General features: G+C 39.0%; 1 protein-coding gene across 2 annotated transcripts in view; it reads left to right on the top strand.

The window, feature by feature from the left end:
• LOC122805553 (atypical kinase COQ8A, mitochondrial-like) overlaps positions 1 to 20,234 on the top strand; it is a 768,588-nt gene that overhangs the window by 496,323 nt on the left and 252,031 nt on the right. For both annotated transcript variants that reach the window (XM_044075768.1, XM_044075766.1), the window contains exon 11: positions 13,628 to 13,769. In XM_044075768.1, coding sequence (XP_043931703.1) covers positions 13,628 to 13,769 — 142 coding nt within the window. The remainder of the gene's footprint in view (positions 1 to 13,627; positions 13,770 to 20,234) is intronic.

Below are 20,234 nucleotides of genomic sequence, written 5' to 3' on the forward strand. Positions count from 1 at the left end.
GTAGCTGCGAAGATTTTTTTTTTAAGTAGTTCATAATGCTGGGCAAAAGGTTATCTCCATTATGTGGGTGTATGTGACGATGTGAGGTGTTGCCATCTATGTCAGGGAGACTAGAACTGTGCATGTAACATATACCATCATAGTGAGCAGGAGTTTTGTAAATAATTGTCATTTGACTATCACACTGACTTGTACAGATGCTTGTGTTAAAATTTATTTATTTAAATTTGTTGACCGGGAGTATCCGACTGGACGTGGGTCCATTTTCAGCGGAGGCCCGGGGAGAAAAGCTCCACAGTAAAATAAACAGAGTAGTTACATTGGATTACATAGCGATTAACAATTTAACATAGAAATTACTTACAACATATTTACAGATGAAGAACATAGTACATCAGTAGACAACTAGAATCTTTATCTGTTAAGTACATAACAGGCATTAACAAATGTAACAATGAGAAGTTCCTGCTGTATAATAAGTACTAGGCTTATGAGCATCTGAGCTTGCTATCATCAAGGTAGTTAGTGGAGGTGAAAGAAAGGTAGTAGTTGGATGGGGTGGATGATATTAGAGTGGGAGTTGCAAGGGCATAGCCAGCATGTTTTTAGGTGCGCTTTTAATAAAGTTTTGAAGTTGGTGCATGATGGCATGGAGGTAATTGTGGGTGGGAGTGAGTTCTATAATTTGGCTATGGCGCAAGAGAATAGTGCTTCACCAGCAGAGTTATTGGCTTTAGTGATCGGCAAGTGATTTTTGTTGCTGGATCTTAGTGGTCTGGTGGTGCGATAGGGTTGGAGTATATTCTGGAGGGATGGGACATTTAGTGGATGGTTTACTAGTTTGTGGGCGAGTGAGAGTTGATACCACTGAAGGAGGTGAGGGAGTTCAAACCAGCCCAGTTCAAGTGAGAGACAGTGGTGACTACGGTAGGATGCCCCTGTGGCGAATTTGGCGATTTTGTTGTAGCAGGTCTCTAGCTTGTTTAGATCACATTGCCTTAGGTTGGTATATACTGGAGAGGCATAAAGTAGGGTGGAGATAAGGTGGGAATTTGCTATTGAAATCGTTGCTGCTTTGGTGAGAAATTGTTTATTTCTGTATAATGCTCCTAGTTTTTTGTGGACTTTTTTATGGTCATGGATATGTGAATGTCAAATTTTAATTTATTGTCTATTTCCACTCCTAGCAATTTGGTGTGTTCAGTTGGGTATATAGTGGTGTTTTTTGCTGTGATGTTAAAGTGAGAGTTGTTTTGAGTGTTTGGTGGGTTGGAAGATGAGTAGTTTAGTTTTGTTTGGGTTGAGTATTAATTGGGCATCGGATAACCATGTTTCAACAGAGGAAAAGGCTTCCTGTGTGACTTTTTGCAGTTTGGGTAGGGACTGGGCTGAGCAGATGATGGTTGAGTCATCTGCGTATTGGATGAGTGTGCCATGCTTGGTGGCAGAGGCTAGATTATTGGTGTAAACAGAGAAAAGTAGGGGTCCAAGGATGGATCCTTGGGGAACCCCTATGGAGACAGGTAGTTGGGGAGATATGTCATTCTGCCATACAACGGATTGTTGGCGGTCAGACAGGGAACTCTGAAACCAGTTGGTGACTGATTGTGAGAAGGATAGGTTATTGAGGACAGAGATAAGTTGTTTGTGTGGGACCATGTCAAATGCTTTAGATAGGTCTAGGAAAGTAGCAGAGGAGAGATGGCCATTATTTTTATGCTGAAGGATAGTGTTAATAAAGGAGAGTAAGGCAGTGGTGGTGCTATGGTTTGGTCGGAAACCATGCTGAGTACTGGAAAGGAGGTTGTTAGTAAGGAGGTAGTCTGAGACCTGAGAGTGTATGCATCTCTCTAGTATTTTGGAGAGTGGAGAGAGAATAGCTATGGGCTGGTAATTGGTTAGTTCTGCAGAGGGTCCGCCTTTGTGGAGGGGAATTGTATGTGAGACTTTCCACAATGTGGGAACGTAACTTTCTGACAGAGATCGGTTAATCAAGATGGGTACTGGGTAGGCCAGAGCATCAGCTGCGATTTGTAGGTATTCACTTGGGAGGTTGTCTGCTGCTAATTTGGTGGGTTTAAGTTTAGTTAAGAGTTTTTTTATGTTGGAGGTAGGTACAGGAGAAAAAGAGAAGGCAGTGGGGAGATTACTAGTTGAAGGTGTGGGTTGGAGTGGAGGGGGGTTGTGGTGTTTAGCTAGGGATAGTATGGTTTGGGTGAAGTGTGTGTTGAATGAGGTAGCAATATTTTCTGAGGAGTGAGGGATGTTAGGAGGAGGGGTACTGACTTTACCTGGGTGGAGGATGGAGTTTAGGGAGGACCAGAATTGTTTGGGGCTGTGTTGTGAGGAGTCTAGGGCAGACTGGTAGTATTGGAATTTGTCCTGTTTTATTAACTTTTTGACTCTATTGCGTAGTTCTAGGAATGTTTGTCTAGCTGCGGGGGTTTTGGTTTTGCGCCAGTGCTCCCAGGCTTTATTCCTGTTTTTCATTTCTGACTTAGTGGTTTTCTGTAGCCATGGGGAGGGTTGTGCTTTGGTTCTGGAAAATCTTATGGGGGCATGGTAATTAAGGATGTTCAGGAAGGTTGTATTAAAAAATTCAACTGCGTCATCTAGACTAAGGTACTTTAGAGCATGCCAGTTACATTCTTTGAGGGATGAGATGAATGTGAATGGGTTAAAGTTTATTTTTTTACGTATTTGACGATAGATGACAGGTTTAGCTTGGTACAAGTATTTTTTGAGTAGGAATGTTGGGGAGTGATCACTGAGGCTATCTGATAAGCAGCCTGTTATATATGACTGGGGGTTCTTGCTGACTAGTATCCAATCCAGGGTAGTGTGCTTGCTGGAGTTTTTATTTATCCTTGTTGACTAGTTGGGTGAAGCCATGAAGGTGTACATGATGGGTCGGATTGTTGCCAGAACAGGATTGCCAGTCAATATTGAAATCATCTAAGATGATAGTTTCTTGGGGGAGATGGTGGGAAGACCAGCTGAGGAGGTTTTCTAGTGGAGGGATGTTTTGGCCAGGTGGGAAGTAGCATCCAATTATGTTGATGGTTTTGTTTTGGTTAATTTTGAGGTTAGTATATATTATTTCTTCATTGCCTATTTGTGGAGCTGATGATTTTAAGATCTAGATGTTTAGATGCTGTTTAAATATTATAGCTACACCACCTCCTTTTTTGTTTAGCCGGTCTACTCTTAGTATGCCGTAACCAGTAGGGAGTATTTGCTCACTGGTAATGTGAGGTTTTAGCCAGGTTTCTGTCAGGATGACAATATCTGGGGAGTATAAGTCAATGGTGGCATGGAGTTCATGGACTTTGTTGGATATACTTTTAATATTTAGGCTTAGTAGAAGGAAGTCACTTGGCTTTCTATTGGCTGTAATAAGGGAGAAGTTGTGGTTTCTAGTCTGATTATGAGGATTGGGGTTGGAGATGGTAGGGCCAGGGTTGGGGTGGATGCCTCCACTTAGGGCTAGTTTTGATATGCATGAAATTATTAGTTTTCTCAGTTTTTTAATGTGTTTGTTTATAATGGAAACTTTATGATTGTGCTCTGTGGGTAATAGGTATGGTGGGAGGGTTACTATGTTAAGTTGTAGGGATGCTTTACGTTTGAGTAATATAGTTGGTAGAATATGTGGGGGGTGCATAGAGATGGTTCTTGAGCTGGTGGGAGGGGAGCTGAGTATGGATGAGACATATGTGGGGGGTGCATAGAGATGGTTCTTGAGCTCGTGTGAGGGGAGCTGAGTATGGGTGAGACATGGGTGGTGGTGTGAGTAGTAGTACAGTGGTAGTGGTTAAGTGGGGGAATGATGGAGCTTTGGTAGGATGTAAGATATGCAAGGAGAGTGCATGCAGTGAGCAAAGGAAAGGTATGCTTGTACATGTCAGTTGAGGAGGTGTGAAATTAGAGGGAATATGGAGGAGGTAGTGTTGGGTTAGCGCTGTGGTTGGCTATTGGAAAGATGGGAGGGGTTTGAGTGCAATAAAGATATACTTGATGAGTGGATGGGAGATCACAGGTTTACCCCGGGTATCACTTCTGTGTCACTGTTAGACAGAGGCACAGTATACTAACCTCGAAAAAGGGCATAGCAAAATAAATTTAAAATGGGTGGCGAAAGCCAAACACATTCTGGCTAGGCTTATAAATGCCCTAGGGCAGATAGCCTAGTATGAACCTATGAAAGGTGGGACCACTGGGGGTGGGAGGGAATAGGGGCAGGGTGGAGAGCGAAGTGGGTAGAGACCCTGTTAGGGTCTTGTATGAGGGGCTGGAAACAATCACAAAGCAAGACAAGTATGTGTTAAGAAACAATCACAATTGACCAAGGACTGCTCTGAAACTGTAAGTCTTCTCTTAATTTCTCAGGTGGAAAAACAGGATAACCTTGTATCAGTAGGCTACTGTGGTCATAGTTTAAATTAACAAACACACAGTATTGATCAGTTATGGATACTATTTGCTAACAGAAGGGAATAAGAGAAAGTGGAAGATGTGTGTGGTTGTGTGTGGGGGGGGCTGCTTACAGCCAAAGCACAGTGCTCTCCAGGGGAAAATGAAGATTGGCTCAAACAGGTAGACACATACTCAAAGTTAACTGTAGTTGTTTGCAGACAGTTCAGACCCGGACTGCGCTTCTCTTATATGAATGTTAAAGAATTTTAAAGATTAAAAATGTTATCAACTGTGTTATTATAAGTGATTAAATGTATATGTTAAACCAAAAAATTCTGGAAGGGAAGAGTAAAAGGTTTTGAAATTGTTCTGAAAATTTCAAATACTGCAGCAGATCTTAGCAGAGCTCCAGAGTCAGGTGATCAAATGTGATGTCATTCAATAATCAGCACTGAGAGGATGGAACTGTCACAGCAGTTTTGTTTTGTTTTCTTTGGAACCTGATATAAAGATCTTTGACAGTATCACTGTTAGTTGATTGTGTTAGTTCAGTTCAGTAAGTTAGAAGCTCATTACCTTGCCTTGTGGAAGTAAGCATCTCAGCATCTAATCTTGCCTTGTTGTATTAATTAAGTTAGCTAGGGACATTTATTTTTTAGACAGCCAGGAAATTAGTTATGAGATTAAAGTAGTGTTTTTATGCATTTGTTTGAATCTGTCCAACTGTGTTATTTTTATTTCTCCTGTGATTGAAACTCTGATGTTTATTATACGTAGATATTATTCTCATGTTTTCTATTTTTTTATTTATTATTATTAAATATTTTTATGCCTGTCATTGTGGCTGGTCTTTTAGAGAATACTTTTAACATCTTGAGAGTGCTTGTGCTTATTTTATTGATGCCTTGGCCACTCCAAAAGGCCTTGTTAGTTTGGTTACACTCTGCCATTTATATTAATATTGATTTTACACCGTATAATTGGATATCCTTGTAAGCCTGAGAGTGGTTGACTGGTGGCAGCTTGATTAACTTATAGTCTGAGCAGAAGGGGTACAACTGGTAAGTCTGTACCAGCCTTTCGCAAGAGTGTGTGTGTGTGTGTGTGTGTGTGTGTGTGTGTGTGTGTGTGTCTGTCTGTCTGTCTGTGTGAAAATCAATTACCTAGGTGTGGGTGTGTCAGCTACTTGGAACTGGGACACAGCTCTCCAAAATGAGTCTGGTCTGGGATCTGGAGAGACAGATGGTCCAGTCTCAGGTCTGGAGTGTTCCTTGTGCTCTTGGATGAAATTGTGCTTGAGGAAGAGAGCTGCATCTGAGAATACTGTGTAAATCCATTCCTCTTTTTAGTGACCGTCAATGGTGAGGATTGAAGCTCCTTGATTACTGGCCAGAGGTAAAAAGAGGCCATCACAATGTGTATTATCAAAGAAACTCTAAAATGACTAACGCACAAAGAGCATCTTAGATGTAGACTGAAGAACTTTGCAGAAAAGAACTTCCAAAAGAGTCACCAACGTGTACATCCGAATCCTTGTCTCCATTTGGCCATCATTTGTCAAAAACAGTGGAAAGCTCATTCCGTGGATATTGCATCTGCACAGTTGTGCAAGATATGGAATTCTCATTAAGTCTGTATATCCCTTTCTGATTCAGGATGCTTAGGACGATTGTGGAAACTTGGTCTTTGGTGTATTTTAGTGAGTGTTCTTAATTTAAAATGTATTTAAGGTGTTTTAAAAAAATGTTTGTATGGTCTGCTGAAGTGCAATTGGCACAACAGCGCTTACCTAAGTTATTAAAAATTATTACTTCAGCTGAGGTGGTTGGTTGATATGTGTTTTCCTTTGGATTTATCAGCCAAACTTTAATTGCGGTATGTATCTTATGTTTTTCATCTGTTTTAATTTGATACACTGTGATACATGGCTGAAGGAGCAACTGGTGGAATTGAAACTGGCTACAGTCTGACTGTGTCCAGTGCGTGGAATGATGATTGTTTGAACCGTATTAATTTTGTGAACAATCCACTTTTGTCTCTGAATTTGACTGAAGTGTCTAGAACTGTTGAAAATGTACCTGGTGATATGGGAAGTTTTCTACTGTCACTAAGAGATGTGGAAGACAAATTCTATAAAATCAAAACACCAATGGCAGAGGCTTCATTTGGAAGCTTGCTTGCACCATAGAGTAATTCCAAGAGTTTTAAGAGTTCTCCACATGCCAACCTTTGGAGAACAGTATCCGGAACTCTTAAAGACGCTGGAAAGCTCTGAATCTGGCGGTAAGTTTTAATTATATAAGACTGCTTATTGAAATTTACAAACTTACAGAAATGGACTTGATTTCAGAAACTCACTTGGCTTTAAGAGAACTGAGACTTAAAAGTATATGCATGACTCATACAGCTCCAAATTAGAAGAAATGCTGTCTAGAATAAGTGCCTGTGATGTAAAAATGCAGCAGGTGAAAAAGAAAAAGGTTGACTGGTACTATGACTTTAACAAAGGTCGTATGTTTGTATGGCCCACAGGCTGTATATCGCAGCAATGATTTGGAATGTAAAATAGGTCTGGAGACATTGGATACACACAACACAGGGTCAGTGAAAACCATGGAAATTGCTAAAAATCCTAATAGTATGGAAAAAGGGTCAAGACATAAGGAACCAACTGCTGTTGTCCCATTAAACTTGTGCAAATTTCCACCTCTTCCGGTAGCATTGAAGCAACAGGATTGGCGATTGAAACAGCATTCACAAAGCAGAGAGAGAAGGAAAAGGCATTCATAGTTGGGCCAGGAACAGGGCCTGATTCTAGACAAGTATATGTACAGTATATCGTTGCATAGTTTAACATATCCACTACTGCAACTTCTAAATAAAGGTCTGTCTTTTGTTCCATCCGAGATCGCAAAATATGCAGATATATTGGATCTTCATCTTTTGCAAAGAATGTTACATTGAAAATGTTTCTGGGACTGGGATAGTACAATAAATTTAAGAACCAAGTGTTTTTAATCTAATGGTGCAACCACTGATGGGTTAAAAGTTTGTGAGACAGAGTTACAGTAAGCAGTACAGTGCAATCACAGTAAAGGTAAAATGTTTTACAGTTTAACTACTGGTGAACATGCTGCTTTAAATGAATTACAGGCTGATAATAGTATTGAGATATGTCCAGCCGATAAAGACAGGTCCGTAGTGGTTATGGATAAATCTTTTTACCTTAATAGTATGCAGGAACATTTACTGGACATTTTTTAATATAGAAAAAGGATCTTGAATGAGGTTAACAAATTGATTAAAGGAGTGCATGAAGGGCTATATGACCTATTGATGAGAAGGTCTGTAATCTATTAGATGTATATGTATTTTGATGTTGTGGAACCTATTTTTCCTATTATGCATGGTCTACCAAAAATTCATAAAAATCCCACCAAACCACAGATGAGACCTAAATTGTATGGGCAAAGATGGGTGACAGAGATACTGTCAGTCAATGTTGAAGATAAGTTGAGACCTATATTGAAAAAGGCTCCACCTGTGTTAAAACATAGCGAGGATTTTTGGAATTCCTGCATAGTTCTGTTACTTGGGTTAGTGATGTGTCACGTTTTGCCTTTGTAACCATGGATGTTTGTACTTTATTTATGGTGATTCCCAATAAATATGGGGTAGAAGCTGTTAGAAGTTTTTTTTATCTGATAATAGTGATTATGCTAATAATCAGGTTAATGTTATACACACTTTGTTAATGTTGATTTTAGAACATAATGTTTTTACTTTTAATGGTGAATTATATCACTAGAAAAATGGCATAGATATGGGCACTGCATGTGCCAGTATTTACGCCAATATGGTGATGGCTTTTTGGGAATCACAGAATGTTGTAGGGGATAACCGGGTTAATAAAAGAATAGTATATTACAACAGATTTATTGATGACTCTTTTTTTGCTATGGTGTGTGTGGCATATTGATGAACTTCAGGGGTTTGTGGATAGGATCAGTAGAAGTACTGATTTTTTTTTAATTTACAGTTAACATAACATTTGATAGTAATTATTTTTATTTATTTTTATTTTTTATTTTATTTTACATTTGTTGACCGGGCTGGTCCAACTGGATACATGTCCATTTTCAGTGGAGGCCCGGGGAGAAAAGCTCCACACTACAAAATAGTATTTACAAGACATAAATGCATTGTAAGTTTTAGCTATTATAGAGGTATTTCCTATTGTCATATTAGTAGGATGATTCTTACTGAATACAGCTATGAATATAGGTACAAAGATGAATACGAAGATGTAGCACAACATTGGTAGTATAGTAATACAGGGGAATGTTTAAAACTATGTAAGACAACAATGCACACTATTGAGCAATAAAGTCACACCAATATAGTTTACTAGTAGGCTAAATTAGCTAGAAAAACACAATACAGCAATCAAGTCTCTGATTATAAACCAATACCAAAGTTAGTTATAAAAGTCACCCATATGATGTTTGTTAGTAATTCAATTAGTTATTAATTAGTTCACTATTAATAGGTATACTGATATGCACACAATTATAAGTAAAAGGTAATTTTGCTTGTGCTGGTATGTAGAGAGGTGTCATCATATAAAGACTGGTGTTTAGTCTGGATTAGCACAAGGGCATAACCCTTGAGATTTGAGGTATGTTTTAAGTGTGGTTTTAAATAGGGGAGCTGTTAAAATCTCTAGAAATTAAATAAGTGGCTTAAACACAGGTATTTTTTAGAAACACTTGTTGGAAGAATAAAACTTTGCACTGTACAAGTATACACTCTGTTTATAAGATCATGTTGAAGGGACAATTTTTACGAGCATCAAGGTTACATACTAATGATTTTGAATTAGAAAATATGCTCAATTCCATGAGTAATGAATTTATAGAGGGGAATATAGCAGCAATCATGTTACAGTAGTAGTAAATCAAGTAAAATTAATGAGGGAAAGTAAAGGGAAGCCTTATTTTTCTGGTAGAGATAAAATAAAGAGAACTTGGACGAAGGTGAGATAAAATTAGAAACAAAAATAATGTAAAGGTCACTTTAACCTATTCTAGTAATATTAATATGATATTTGTTACTATTATAAGGAATTAGCCTATCCTATTAGCAGACAAAGGATTGAGGAATATAGTGGGTGATGTCCCTAACTTTTGTTTTAAGAATGGGTTATCATTAAAAAGGTGATTGTGTTATGGTAAAGGTAAAAAGAATACAAGACCGGTTTCAGATAGGGTGCAGATGTTCCCATGTAAAGCTTGTAAAGCCTGTGGGTCCATAACTACCACAAATTTGTTTATTCATGTGGTGACCAATTTAAAATATTCATTTATTATTATACTTCAACTACCCCACCATCAACTGGGAAAACCACTCAAGCAGCAATACACTGGCCCAACGCTTCCTGGAATTCATCAGTTCCAATGTCCTTGACCTGGTTATTACTAACATGGGCGACCATTGCTCTACACCAATAGTCAATCCCTCTTTGGTCAGATCCCGACCATAAACTAATCACCATGGAGATCCACATTTCACCCACACCTCCCGCAAAGGTAACCACCTTGAAAAACTTCTCCAAAGTTGACTTTGGACTCTTAAAAACAGAGGTGGCTAACTTCACGGCACCCTTGCCAATGAAAAATAGCTGCATGACTACCGAATCATACACCAATGCACTGTACGAACATTTATTTGCATTTGTTGACGGGGGGAGTCCCTGGGTCATTGCAACACATTTTCAGTGGAGGCCTGGGGAGAAAAGCTCCACAAGAAGTTAAATTAATAACAAACGAGGTTACATATATAGAGAAGTATTCAGTATAAAAAACATAATCGTAAGCCATAGGCTTTCATGTTTAACATTCATTGCAAAAAGATATAGAGGTTACATATTTAGAGAAATATTCAGTATAACAAACATCATCGTAAACCATAGGCTTTCATGTTTAACATTCATTGCAAAAAGATATAGAAGTTACATAATAGATAGGCAAATCAATATTAATACATTTAGACAATCCCGGCAAAGATGGTACATATTAGGATTAGGTAGTAATATATCTTTGAATATTCTAACAAAGCATTTTAGACATTCACAGCATAGTTATTGCAGAGGTTAATTGTTTTCTTTGAAAATTCAATTTTAGGAAGCATTTGAAAGAAGAAAGCTTTTCTGTAATGAGTGTACTAGTGAGTAAGACATAGTAATAGATAAATTGGATATCGTTCAATAGGATAAAGAGAATCCGATATTGTGAGGAGGGTATAGGATTCAAGATTTGGGGGGGTGCTTAGGTAGGAGCATGAAAAGGGCATTCCCATTTGGAGGACAGGTGTGAGAGCAGGTGGGTCTTGAAGTTGTTGTGGTTAGACATGTTGCATAGAGGAGAGAGGGAGAGAGTTCCACAGTTTAACTATGGTGTAGGATAGTAGTAGCTGGCCAGGGGAATGAGAGGCTTTGTTTACTTGTAGGAGATTTTGGTTCTCTAGCCATACCAAACAGAACCAAGACACTCTCCTCCAAAAAAAGGAAGCCAATCTGGTGGTCCCCTGCTATTAATAAACTCTGCAACAGAAGGAAGAAACTGTTGCAGAAAAAGATGAAGTCCCAAGACTGGAAAAACTCCCTTATTAGCCTCAACAAAAAGTTGAGATCCCTCCTCACATCCTCTAAAACCAGCTATGAAATCAGAATTGTGGCAGACACTAAAAACCATCACAAAGCCTTCTATAGCTATATCAAGAACCTCCATGGCAATATCCAGATTTTCTCTGAGATACTGCACAATGGTACCTCCTATACTTACCCAACAGATATTGCCAACATACTGGCCGACAGATTCAGTGCCAACTTTACCCCTGTCTCCCCCCAAAGGACCAATCACAATACCAGAAGAGTGCCAGGCACCCAGCTTTACTGCAGCATAGGTTAAAACTGCATAGTGCAAGGCCAAGAATACAGCTTCCATGGGACCCGATAATATCCCTGGCTGTGTTTTACATGAACTACAAAGTGAACTGGCACCACATCTGTGTGCCCTGTTCAGTCACAGCCTCACCTTATGCTTTGTCCCTACCGAATGGTGTACTGCTACAGTCCTCTCTCTCCATAAAGGGGGAGCAATTACAGACCCTGGAAATTATTGCCCCATTAGCCTGATGAGTCTGATATATAAAGCAATGGAGCACATCATCATGGACCTGATTAACAAAGATATAGGAAATCCCCAAACTCAAATTTGGCTTTGTGAAAGGGAGAGAATGCCTGATCAACCTGGTTGATTTCTTTGAGTCAGTCACCAGGGCTGTTTATGAAGGTAAGGCAGTGCATACAGCCTACCTCAATCTGGCCAAGGCCTTTGCTACCATTCTTCACTCTGGAATTATTGATAAACTCGCCAAACTAGGCATCGACCCCTGTATCACTAGGTGGGTTGCAAACTGGCTCACAGATATAGAGCACACAGTGTGAAAGTAGCAGACTCCAAGTCAGACTGCCAACCAGTCACGAGTGGAGTCCCAGGGGATTGGTCCTGAGTCCTCTCCTGTACAGCATCTACTTCTCAGAAGTCCAGGCCAACACAAAGGCACTCTGTCTGACCAAGTTCGCTGACGACTGCAAGCTAGGATCCATTATTGACTCCTCAAGTGATGCAGATATCCTACAGAAAGGCTTCACTGAGACCAATGACTGGTGTCGAAACCATGGCCTTAAGCTTAATGCAAAAAAAAAAATGCGTAGTCATCTCCTTTGGTAAAAACTCAGTTCCCATTAATTTGCCACATCGATGGGAGCCCACTGAACACTGAAGGCGTTCTAAGAGATCTGTGGACGCAGGTTCACAGCAACCTCTCCTTCGACCACCTCATTCCCACTGTGGTCAGAAAGTCCTATGTGGCACATCTCATTACCAAGGGTTTTGCATCCAGAAGAAAGAGGTCATTGTCTCTCTACTCTTCCCTCATTAGACCAATCATAGAGTGTAATGCCCCATTTGGCTTGTACCTCACTAGACACTTGCAACAGCTGGAGAGACCACAAAAGTACCTCACGAAGAGGATCCTAGGCAATAAACACTTGTCCTGCACAGACAGACTCAAAAGACTCCAACTATTCTCTGTCTCATATCTCCTACTTAGAGGTGATCTCTGCTTGACTTACAAAGCTATGTCTGACCCAGCTCTGTTAGAAATGCTACATCTAAAGAAATCCCAATCCCTCTGCACCACATGTTCCAGAGACCTCAACCTCATTGCCACAATCAACAGAACATGCTGGAAAGACAGGTTCCTCACCCAGAGACTGCCCATGCTCTGAAATAGACTTCCCATACATGTCAAGCAGAGCACCTTGCTGACCAGTGGATGGGTATAGAGGCACTAGGAACTAATGTTGGGCGGCACAATGCCAGGGCACTTCTACAAAGGCTCCAGGATCATTAACCTAGTACACACCTATGAACCTATTCACCTAGTATATATGCAGACTAAATGTAGAAATTTAGTTTATTTAGCAATGTGTAGAGACTGTGTTATTATGTTGGAAAACCAACAGGAGTTTGAGAGAGAATTTTAGAGCACTTAGAGAATATAAGGAGATATGTAGCAAGCAGTGCTCTGAATATGTCAAAATGTATAATGAACATAGTTTTGAGTTTATGGTTCTGCAGTTGATTTATGAGAATTCTAGAGGTGGCAGTATAAATGATAGGACTGAGAATAATGAAATGGATTATTCTGTTGCAGGCAGACAAATGCTATGGCCTCAATGGTAACGTACCACTTACAAAAAGCACTCAAAGTTAGGAAATTACGTCATTAACACTTAAATAGGTTGCAGTGGTTATTAATTGAATTCTATTAATATGCTTTAATGATTATTAATTAAAAATGTATTTAAGGTGTTTCTAAAAAAAATTGTATGGTCTGATGAAGTACAGTTGACACAAAAGTGCTTACCTGAGTTATTAAAAATTATTACATCAGCCGAGGTGGTTGGCTGCTGTATGTTTTTCTTTTTATGCATACATGCCAGAAGTGTAGATTTTCTTTTGTTTTTGTTGTATCGAGCTAGTCTTCATTTATTTTTATTTGTACATTGTCTGCTGTCATGACTGTGCTAATACAGTAGTGTATGTAACTAATCTGGTTTCCCTTCATTGCTGTCTTATCACAGGGAGTTACTGAAAGATGACCCATTCTTTTATGTGCCAGCTGTAATTGATGATTTGAGTAGCGTGAGAGTATTAACTACTGAGTTGGTTCCTGGGTTCCCTCTGGACAAGGCTGAGGGACTGGACCAGGATATCAGGAACAAGGTAAGCTAGATAGGTTTGTTCATTTTTTTTCCTTCATCATCGTGGAAATCTGCAAACAGGCACGGTCTTTGCTAGTGCATAATACTTTTCATATTCAGAGAGCTACTAGGCTATGATTTTGATTATCTGAAGCCACAGAAGCTGTTTAGAAATTCCGTCTGTTCTAGTCTGTATACTTGTAACAGTTCTAGGTTATTTGCACATTCAATTCAAAATCACTATCACAAAAAATGTGAGCACCTAATGAAGTGAAGGCGCTGTACTGAAATTTGTGTGTGTGTCAGTGTTCTTTGAACAGAGCATTTCTTTTGGTGTTGTGCAGTCTTTGTTTTATTTTGAAGTAAAAATATATTAAAACTAAGATTCCAAACTGTGCTTTTGACACCAAAGCGCCTTTTATTGATTCATTCTAATATAAGCAAGCATTAATTGATGGCAAAAGTTTAAATAGAGAAGAATGCTGCCTGATTATTCAGTTGTTGTCTTCTACTCCCCAGCAACTCTGTGAATATTTTAAAAGCTGTAAAAATAATCATTCACTTGAATGAGATGCTCCTTTGTAGCCTGTCTATGACATTTAATTTCTTAAACACCTTTATTAAGTTATGACTTTAGACACAGGCAAATATACATTAATAGAAAAAAAAAAAACAACTGTATTGACTTTTTTCCATTTACGTACGTTCTACATTACATATGTTTTCTTTCTTTATACCTATCTTCAGTCCAGCATTACATATGTTGCCCAATTCCTGCTTTCCCATAAACTTTACTCCTCCTCCTGAACATTATTATGTATGTATTGTTGACAGTTTCCATTTACTTCTATGGAATTTGCTCCTTCCCTTTTCTAAAAATCCCTCTTCCATTTCTTTTATCTCTCTTACAATATCCAGTACTTCAAATACAGCTGGTTTAGACTTTGATTACCATTTCCTCTACAAAACTACTAGAAGTCATTATTGATAATAGTCTAAATTTTGACTTGCATGTCAATCAATTAATCAAGAACATCAGTAAAAAAACTAGGATCACTGTATAGAATAAAAGCCTTCCTAACCCCTCCAGCCAGAATTACCATAGATGATCGCAACACTTATATATGCCTCCCCCCTTTTCTCTAATCTAAACAAGTCCGTCTTAAATAGATTGTCATCCTGTTACAGTCACATTGCTAGGTTTGCCACTGGCCTGCCATTTAGGACACACCACTGCATTAACCTCAAACAGCTTGGGTGGCTAGAACATCCCAGTCTAATCCAATACAACCTTCTGACTATAGCTAAAAAAAAATTCTCTATAATCCGGATAATACACCATCCCTAAGGAATATTATAACCCCTCATAACAATCAGAGACTGCTTAGATCCTCAAACAAATTACTAATTCAGACAATCAAAATTAACAATACAGCTGGGGATGCCCTCTTTGCAAACTTTGTAGGCAGAGTTTGGAATCTCCTTCCAGCTGACATTACTTCGCTCTCTTCCCTTTGCCAATTTAAAACCAAACTCAGACAACATCTGGCACTAAACTAGCTTTGCCACTGTAACAAGCCTGGTTAACCCTCCTCATAAATGTATATAATATATTACTTTCTGCCTACTGTCAATGTAGTCCCCTGATTTAAACCAGGGATAACTATATCTGTGAACTTGCCTATCTCATGTTTTTTCATGTATCCTCTGTACATAACTTACCTGTAATTATGTCTACATTGTTATATTTTTGACTCTGACTACCTTGGAGCTTTTCTCCCTGGGCCTCCACTGAAAATGGACATGTATCCAGTCGGACTACCCGGTCAACAAATGTAAAATAAATAAATGTACTAGTAATTGCATTTTTGGCAGTCAGCAGAATTAAACTTAAAAGGAGAACTCAACCCAAATGTCAAGTTTTTCTTTTCAAAAAGTGATTCTCCTTCTCTCTAGTCCAACACTAAACATGTCACATACAGAAAAGGTATTACTGAATAAGTATTGTTGCTTTTATATCTAAACTTATTTATGTTTGCCTTTCTTTCCTGCATTTGTGTCATCTGTTGCATCATGAAGGCTACTAAGAGTAGCTGAGTATTTAGGTTAGGTCATGTATTCCAACTACAGAGCAGTTAGCAAAACAATGTTAAACACTGAAATTTTAACGTGCCTCATCAGTCTCAGATTGTCAGCATCTCACCCTCAAATAGTGATGCCCCGAGTTTGAACAAAAGCAAAGCTTTCACGCTTCATTTCTCAGATGCAAATGAACATGGAAAGTCACACTTAGCTTACTTGTTTTTTATTATTACAAATTAAGTTGTTTTCCCTTTAATCAAACTCTAAGTGCCATAAAGAGCAAAAACATTTTCTTACTCTTATTTTCTGTCAGTATTTGATTTTACATTTTTACACGGTTTTCTGAGAGAGTGCATGTTTTTTCTGATATTTTTTACAGCATTTTGCATTCATACAGAATTCTGTGAATAAGTTGGGGAAGGAAGAACTGAACTTGCTCACTGTACTTCACTCACCCCCTTCAACCCAAGTCACACTTCACAACCCTCTCCAGCCTCCTACTCCACTCCTTTGTGTGTTTTTTTTCCCACTACCTTACCATATCAACTTTCTCCTTGCAGACCTGTCATCATCGCCTTTCTCTTTCCTCCATACTTAAACTACCTGAAGAAACCCTACTGCACTCTTTTTACAATCGCCTTTTATCTCCATCCTTACTTCCTTCTATAACCCTAATATGAACACCCTCTCTCATACTAAGACATCACTTAACTTCCCCTCATTGTCTCTAATCATGTAATCTCTAATATATCTTTTAAGTAGAATTGTCTCAGGTCTCATTTTATCTCATACTAATCTATGTAACAAATAATATGACTGATGATGTTTTTTACTCACATATTTTCTCCAGCTCGTTATTGTTTTTCATTGCACTCAACCATGAAACATATCCTCTATGTTTTTCTCATTACAACATTTTTTACTCCTGTGTTTTGTAGTGTTACGTGATACTTTGTGATTTAAAATTTCTGCAATAGATTCTTAAGATTGTTATTGTGGAGCTGTTCTCTCCGGACCACTGCTGAAAATAGGCACGTTTTGGCCCAGTCAGACCTTCTTGGTAAATAAATGTCAAATAAATAAGATTAACATCAAAGACTGTACTTCTAGCTACAATTTCAAAGACACTGAAATACAAATCATCTCAGCCCAAGTAACACCTATTAATCATAGTGGTCATATTTCTCATATTTGAATACTAAACTACAGTTACTTTTAAACGAACAATTAATTTGGCTACATTTTCAAGCCAGTTATTCGAACATTCCTTAAAATGCTATAGCAGAAATTGCTACTAAAGAAAATCAAGTGAAGCAAAGTAGTTTAAAAGTGAATATTGATGCTGACCATCACAAGTATGCAGTCACAGTACTGTTGTAGGCTAATGAGAGAAAACCACATTTTTCATAGGGGGTTCTCTCTGTCCCTCTAAAATGACATCAGAAAGGTGAAGGCACCCACCATTCAGGGCGTTTTGGGATATAACAAATTAGAAAATAATAATCAGTTACTGTGATAGAGAAAAGTTCAAGATATACTGAAAAAAAACATGATTTTTTTCTGTTTTCGGGTGCATTTCTCCTTTAATAAGGCCCTGATATGTCTAGGCAATTCAGAATCTGTCAGCTGAAAATCATTTCCATAGTTACAGCTATTTGCTCACCCAGTTGACAAGAGTACCTTGTAGGAACTTTTTACAGTTTGCCAACTCATTGCACTCCCAAAACATACGTTTCCAATTACTTCTTTCTTCTTCATCACATCACCAGTATTTGCTGTCTTCCTGAAGAAAAAGTATTTGAAATCTGCCTCTGATATAAAAATACCCATACAAACACTTCCAGCAAAAATCCTAAACCTTATGGGCTTTGTTGCATACTTGGGAGGTATACATATGTACTCCCATTATTTCCTTGTAAATTGATTTTCCAGTCTCTCTTCCTGATGTTTTCTAACCTCCTCTGATCGATTCTTAGTTATCATGCAATATTTTATATGCTGTATCAATTATCCCCTTTTTAATAGTAGCTTCTGTTCTAAATTCGACTAAAAACTGTACCAGAGCAGTTTTTTCACTTAGGATTCTCGTATTCCTTTCTGTTGCATGGACTCTGATATCAATTCATGATAGGGAAATTAGTCTCTACTCTGAAGTCAGATGTCTTCTTGGCTTCATCCCACTCTGTTACCTTTCCCTCTTTAGTTATTTTCTCCCAATACCTTGTTTCCTTTTCCAGTTTCCTCCAATCAAGTGCAGCTCCCTAGTGAATATTTTTTGTACCCCTGCCTGCAGTCATCCCTATTGGCAAAATCTTATTTCTCCATTCTCTTGTAGGCTTAGATGTCCTTCCATATCACTGTTGCTCCCAACCCAGAACTGAAGTGCCCCAGGAGAACCAGGAGCCCCAGTGGAAAGGAGAGCATGTACATGCAGAAAAAGGAAGAGAAGAACAACCTCTTGACCAGAAAGAAACTACCACCCCTGGAAATGAGAAAAAGAACAGGGGCTAGGAGGGAGGGAGTACTGCAACTGTGAAAGTACATCTGCTGTTATGGTAAGGTTTTATGCAACTGTACCATGTCCTTCCATATCACTGCTGTAATATTCATCACCTCTGGGAGAGTAAAAAGCTACTGAGAAGGTAGAGAGGAGGAAGGCAAGCAGAGACCCTCCACAAACCCATGAAGGATAGCCTTGGCAAAACCTGCTCTGGCTCCGACATCCAGTTTGTAATGTTTAGTGAATGTGTGAACTGAAGACTAAGTAGCTGCTTCAAGGATGGAGTTGATATCTAAACCTTTGAAGAAAGTCTCCAAGGAAGCCACTGCTCTAATAGAATGAGCCCTAACAGAAGCAGACAACTGTTTGCTATGAAAAGAATAACAAAAAGAAATTACCTTGTAAATCCAGGAAATGGTTTGCTTAGAAACTGCCAGACCCAATGGCCTGGTATGAAAAGAAGCAAAAAAAAAAATGGTCCGATTTATGAAAGGCCTTTGTTTTGTCTAAATAATACCAGCACTGTCTATGCAAATTTAAGGTGTGAAGAACCTTCTCACTAGCAGACTACAGAACAGGGGAAAAAGGAAGGACGCTAGATAGACTGATTAAGGGACAACTCATTAACCACCTGGGCATCAAAAAAGGATTTGTACAGAGAGATGCTTTGTCTTTATGAAAAAACAAAAAAGGAAGGACGACCACCAAGGCCTGAAGTTCAGACATCCTTCTGATGGAGGTTAAAGCACCCAGTAAAACAGTCTTCCAGGTGCAGTATTGCAAAGAATAGGTAGGCATGAAGGAAGCCTGAGTCAGCTTTTCAAAAGTAAAATCCCAAGAGCATTACACAAATGCATGGACCTTGCCATACCAAAAAGAACTAAGATGCTGTCCACCAAAAAAAGGAAGACAATCTGGTGGTCCCCAGCCATCAATAAACTCTACAACAGAAGGAAGAAACTGTTGCAGAAAAAAATGAAGTCACAAGACTGGAAAATCTCCCTTATCAGTCTCAACAAAAAGCTGAGATCCCTTATCAAATCATCTAAAACCAGCTATGATGGCAGAGTTGCAGCTAACAAGCAAAAACAACCACAAAGCCTTCTATAGCTATATCAGAAACCTCAAAGGCAATACCCACATTTGCTCTGAGTTATTGCACAATGGCACCTCCTATACTGAGCCAACAGATATAGCCAACATACTGGCTTACAGATTCAGTGCTAACTTTACCCCTCTCTCCCCCCACAAGGGCCCTATCACAATACCAGATGAAAGCCTGGTACCCTACTGTCCAAGAGGAAGAGGGGGAAGAAAGTTGGATGGCTTTTGGTGCCTAGGTGTTTGAGTAGGCTTATCAGATAAGCTTTTCCCAATCTGGGAAAGAAGAGAGAAAAATATATCTTGCTATGTGGGTCTGGTAATTTATAGCCCTAAAGGCTAAAGTAGCAGAAGGTATATACTTTTTATCCAGTCCTCTGCATAGCTCTGCTGTCCTTATTAAAGGGAAGGAGATTAGAAGAGGGCAAAAGTCGAGAGGGCTTATCTGTGTAGACAGAAATTGCAGCTGGATCAGAAGGGCATTTATATTAGAATTTGCAGGCATCTGGCACCTTTTAGAACCTGTCCGGCTTCTTAGGCACTGGAGATTGCAAGTCTATAGCCATTGAAGCAGCAGAGAAGGTATCGAATAAAGCAGCCAAAGCAGGAACAGGAGGGACACAGTCCATTTGTAACAACTCGTAATACCTTTTCTGGACGTCTGATACCTGAGTATAGTCTCAGGCAGGACCCACTCTCCAAAGAATAGTTCCTCCAAAGGAGAATCAGGACTAACAGATTCCTCCTCCTGTGACCCACAGTCTAATGGAGAAGGCAACTGAGAGGAGTAAGCTAAGAAATAAG

Source organism: Protopterus annectens, chromosome 6.part1 (genome assembly GCF_019279795.1).
Source record: "Protopterus annectens isolate FY-2018-M chromosome 6.part1, PAN1.0, whole genome shotgun sequence".
NCBI classification, from domain to species: Eukaryota; Metazoa; Chordata; order Ceratodontiformes; family Protopteridae; genus Protopterus; species Protopterus annectens.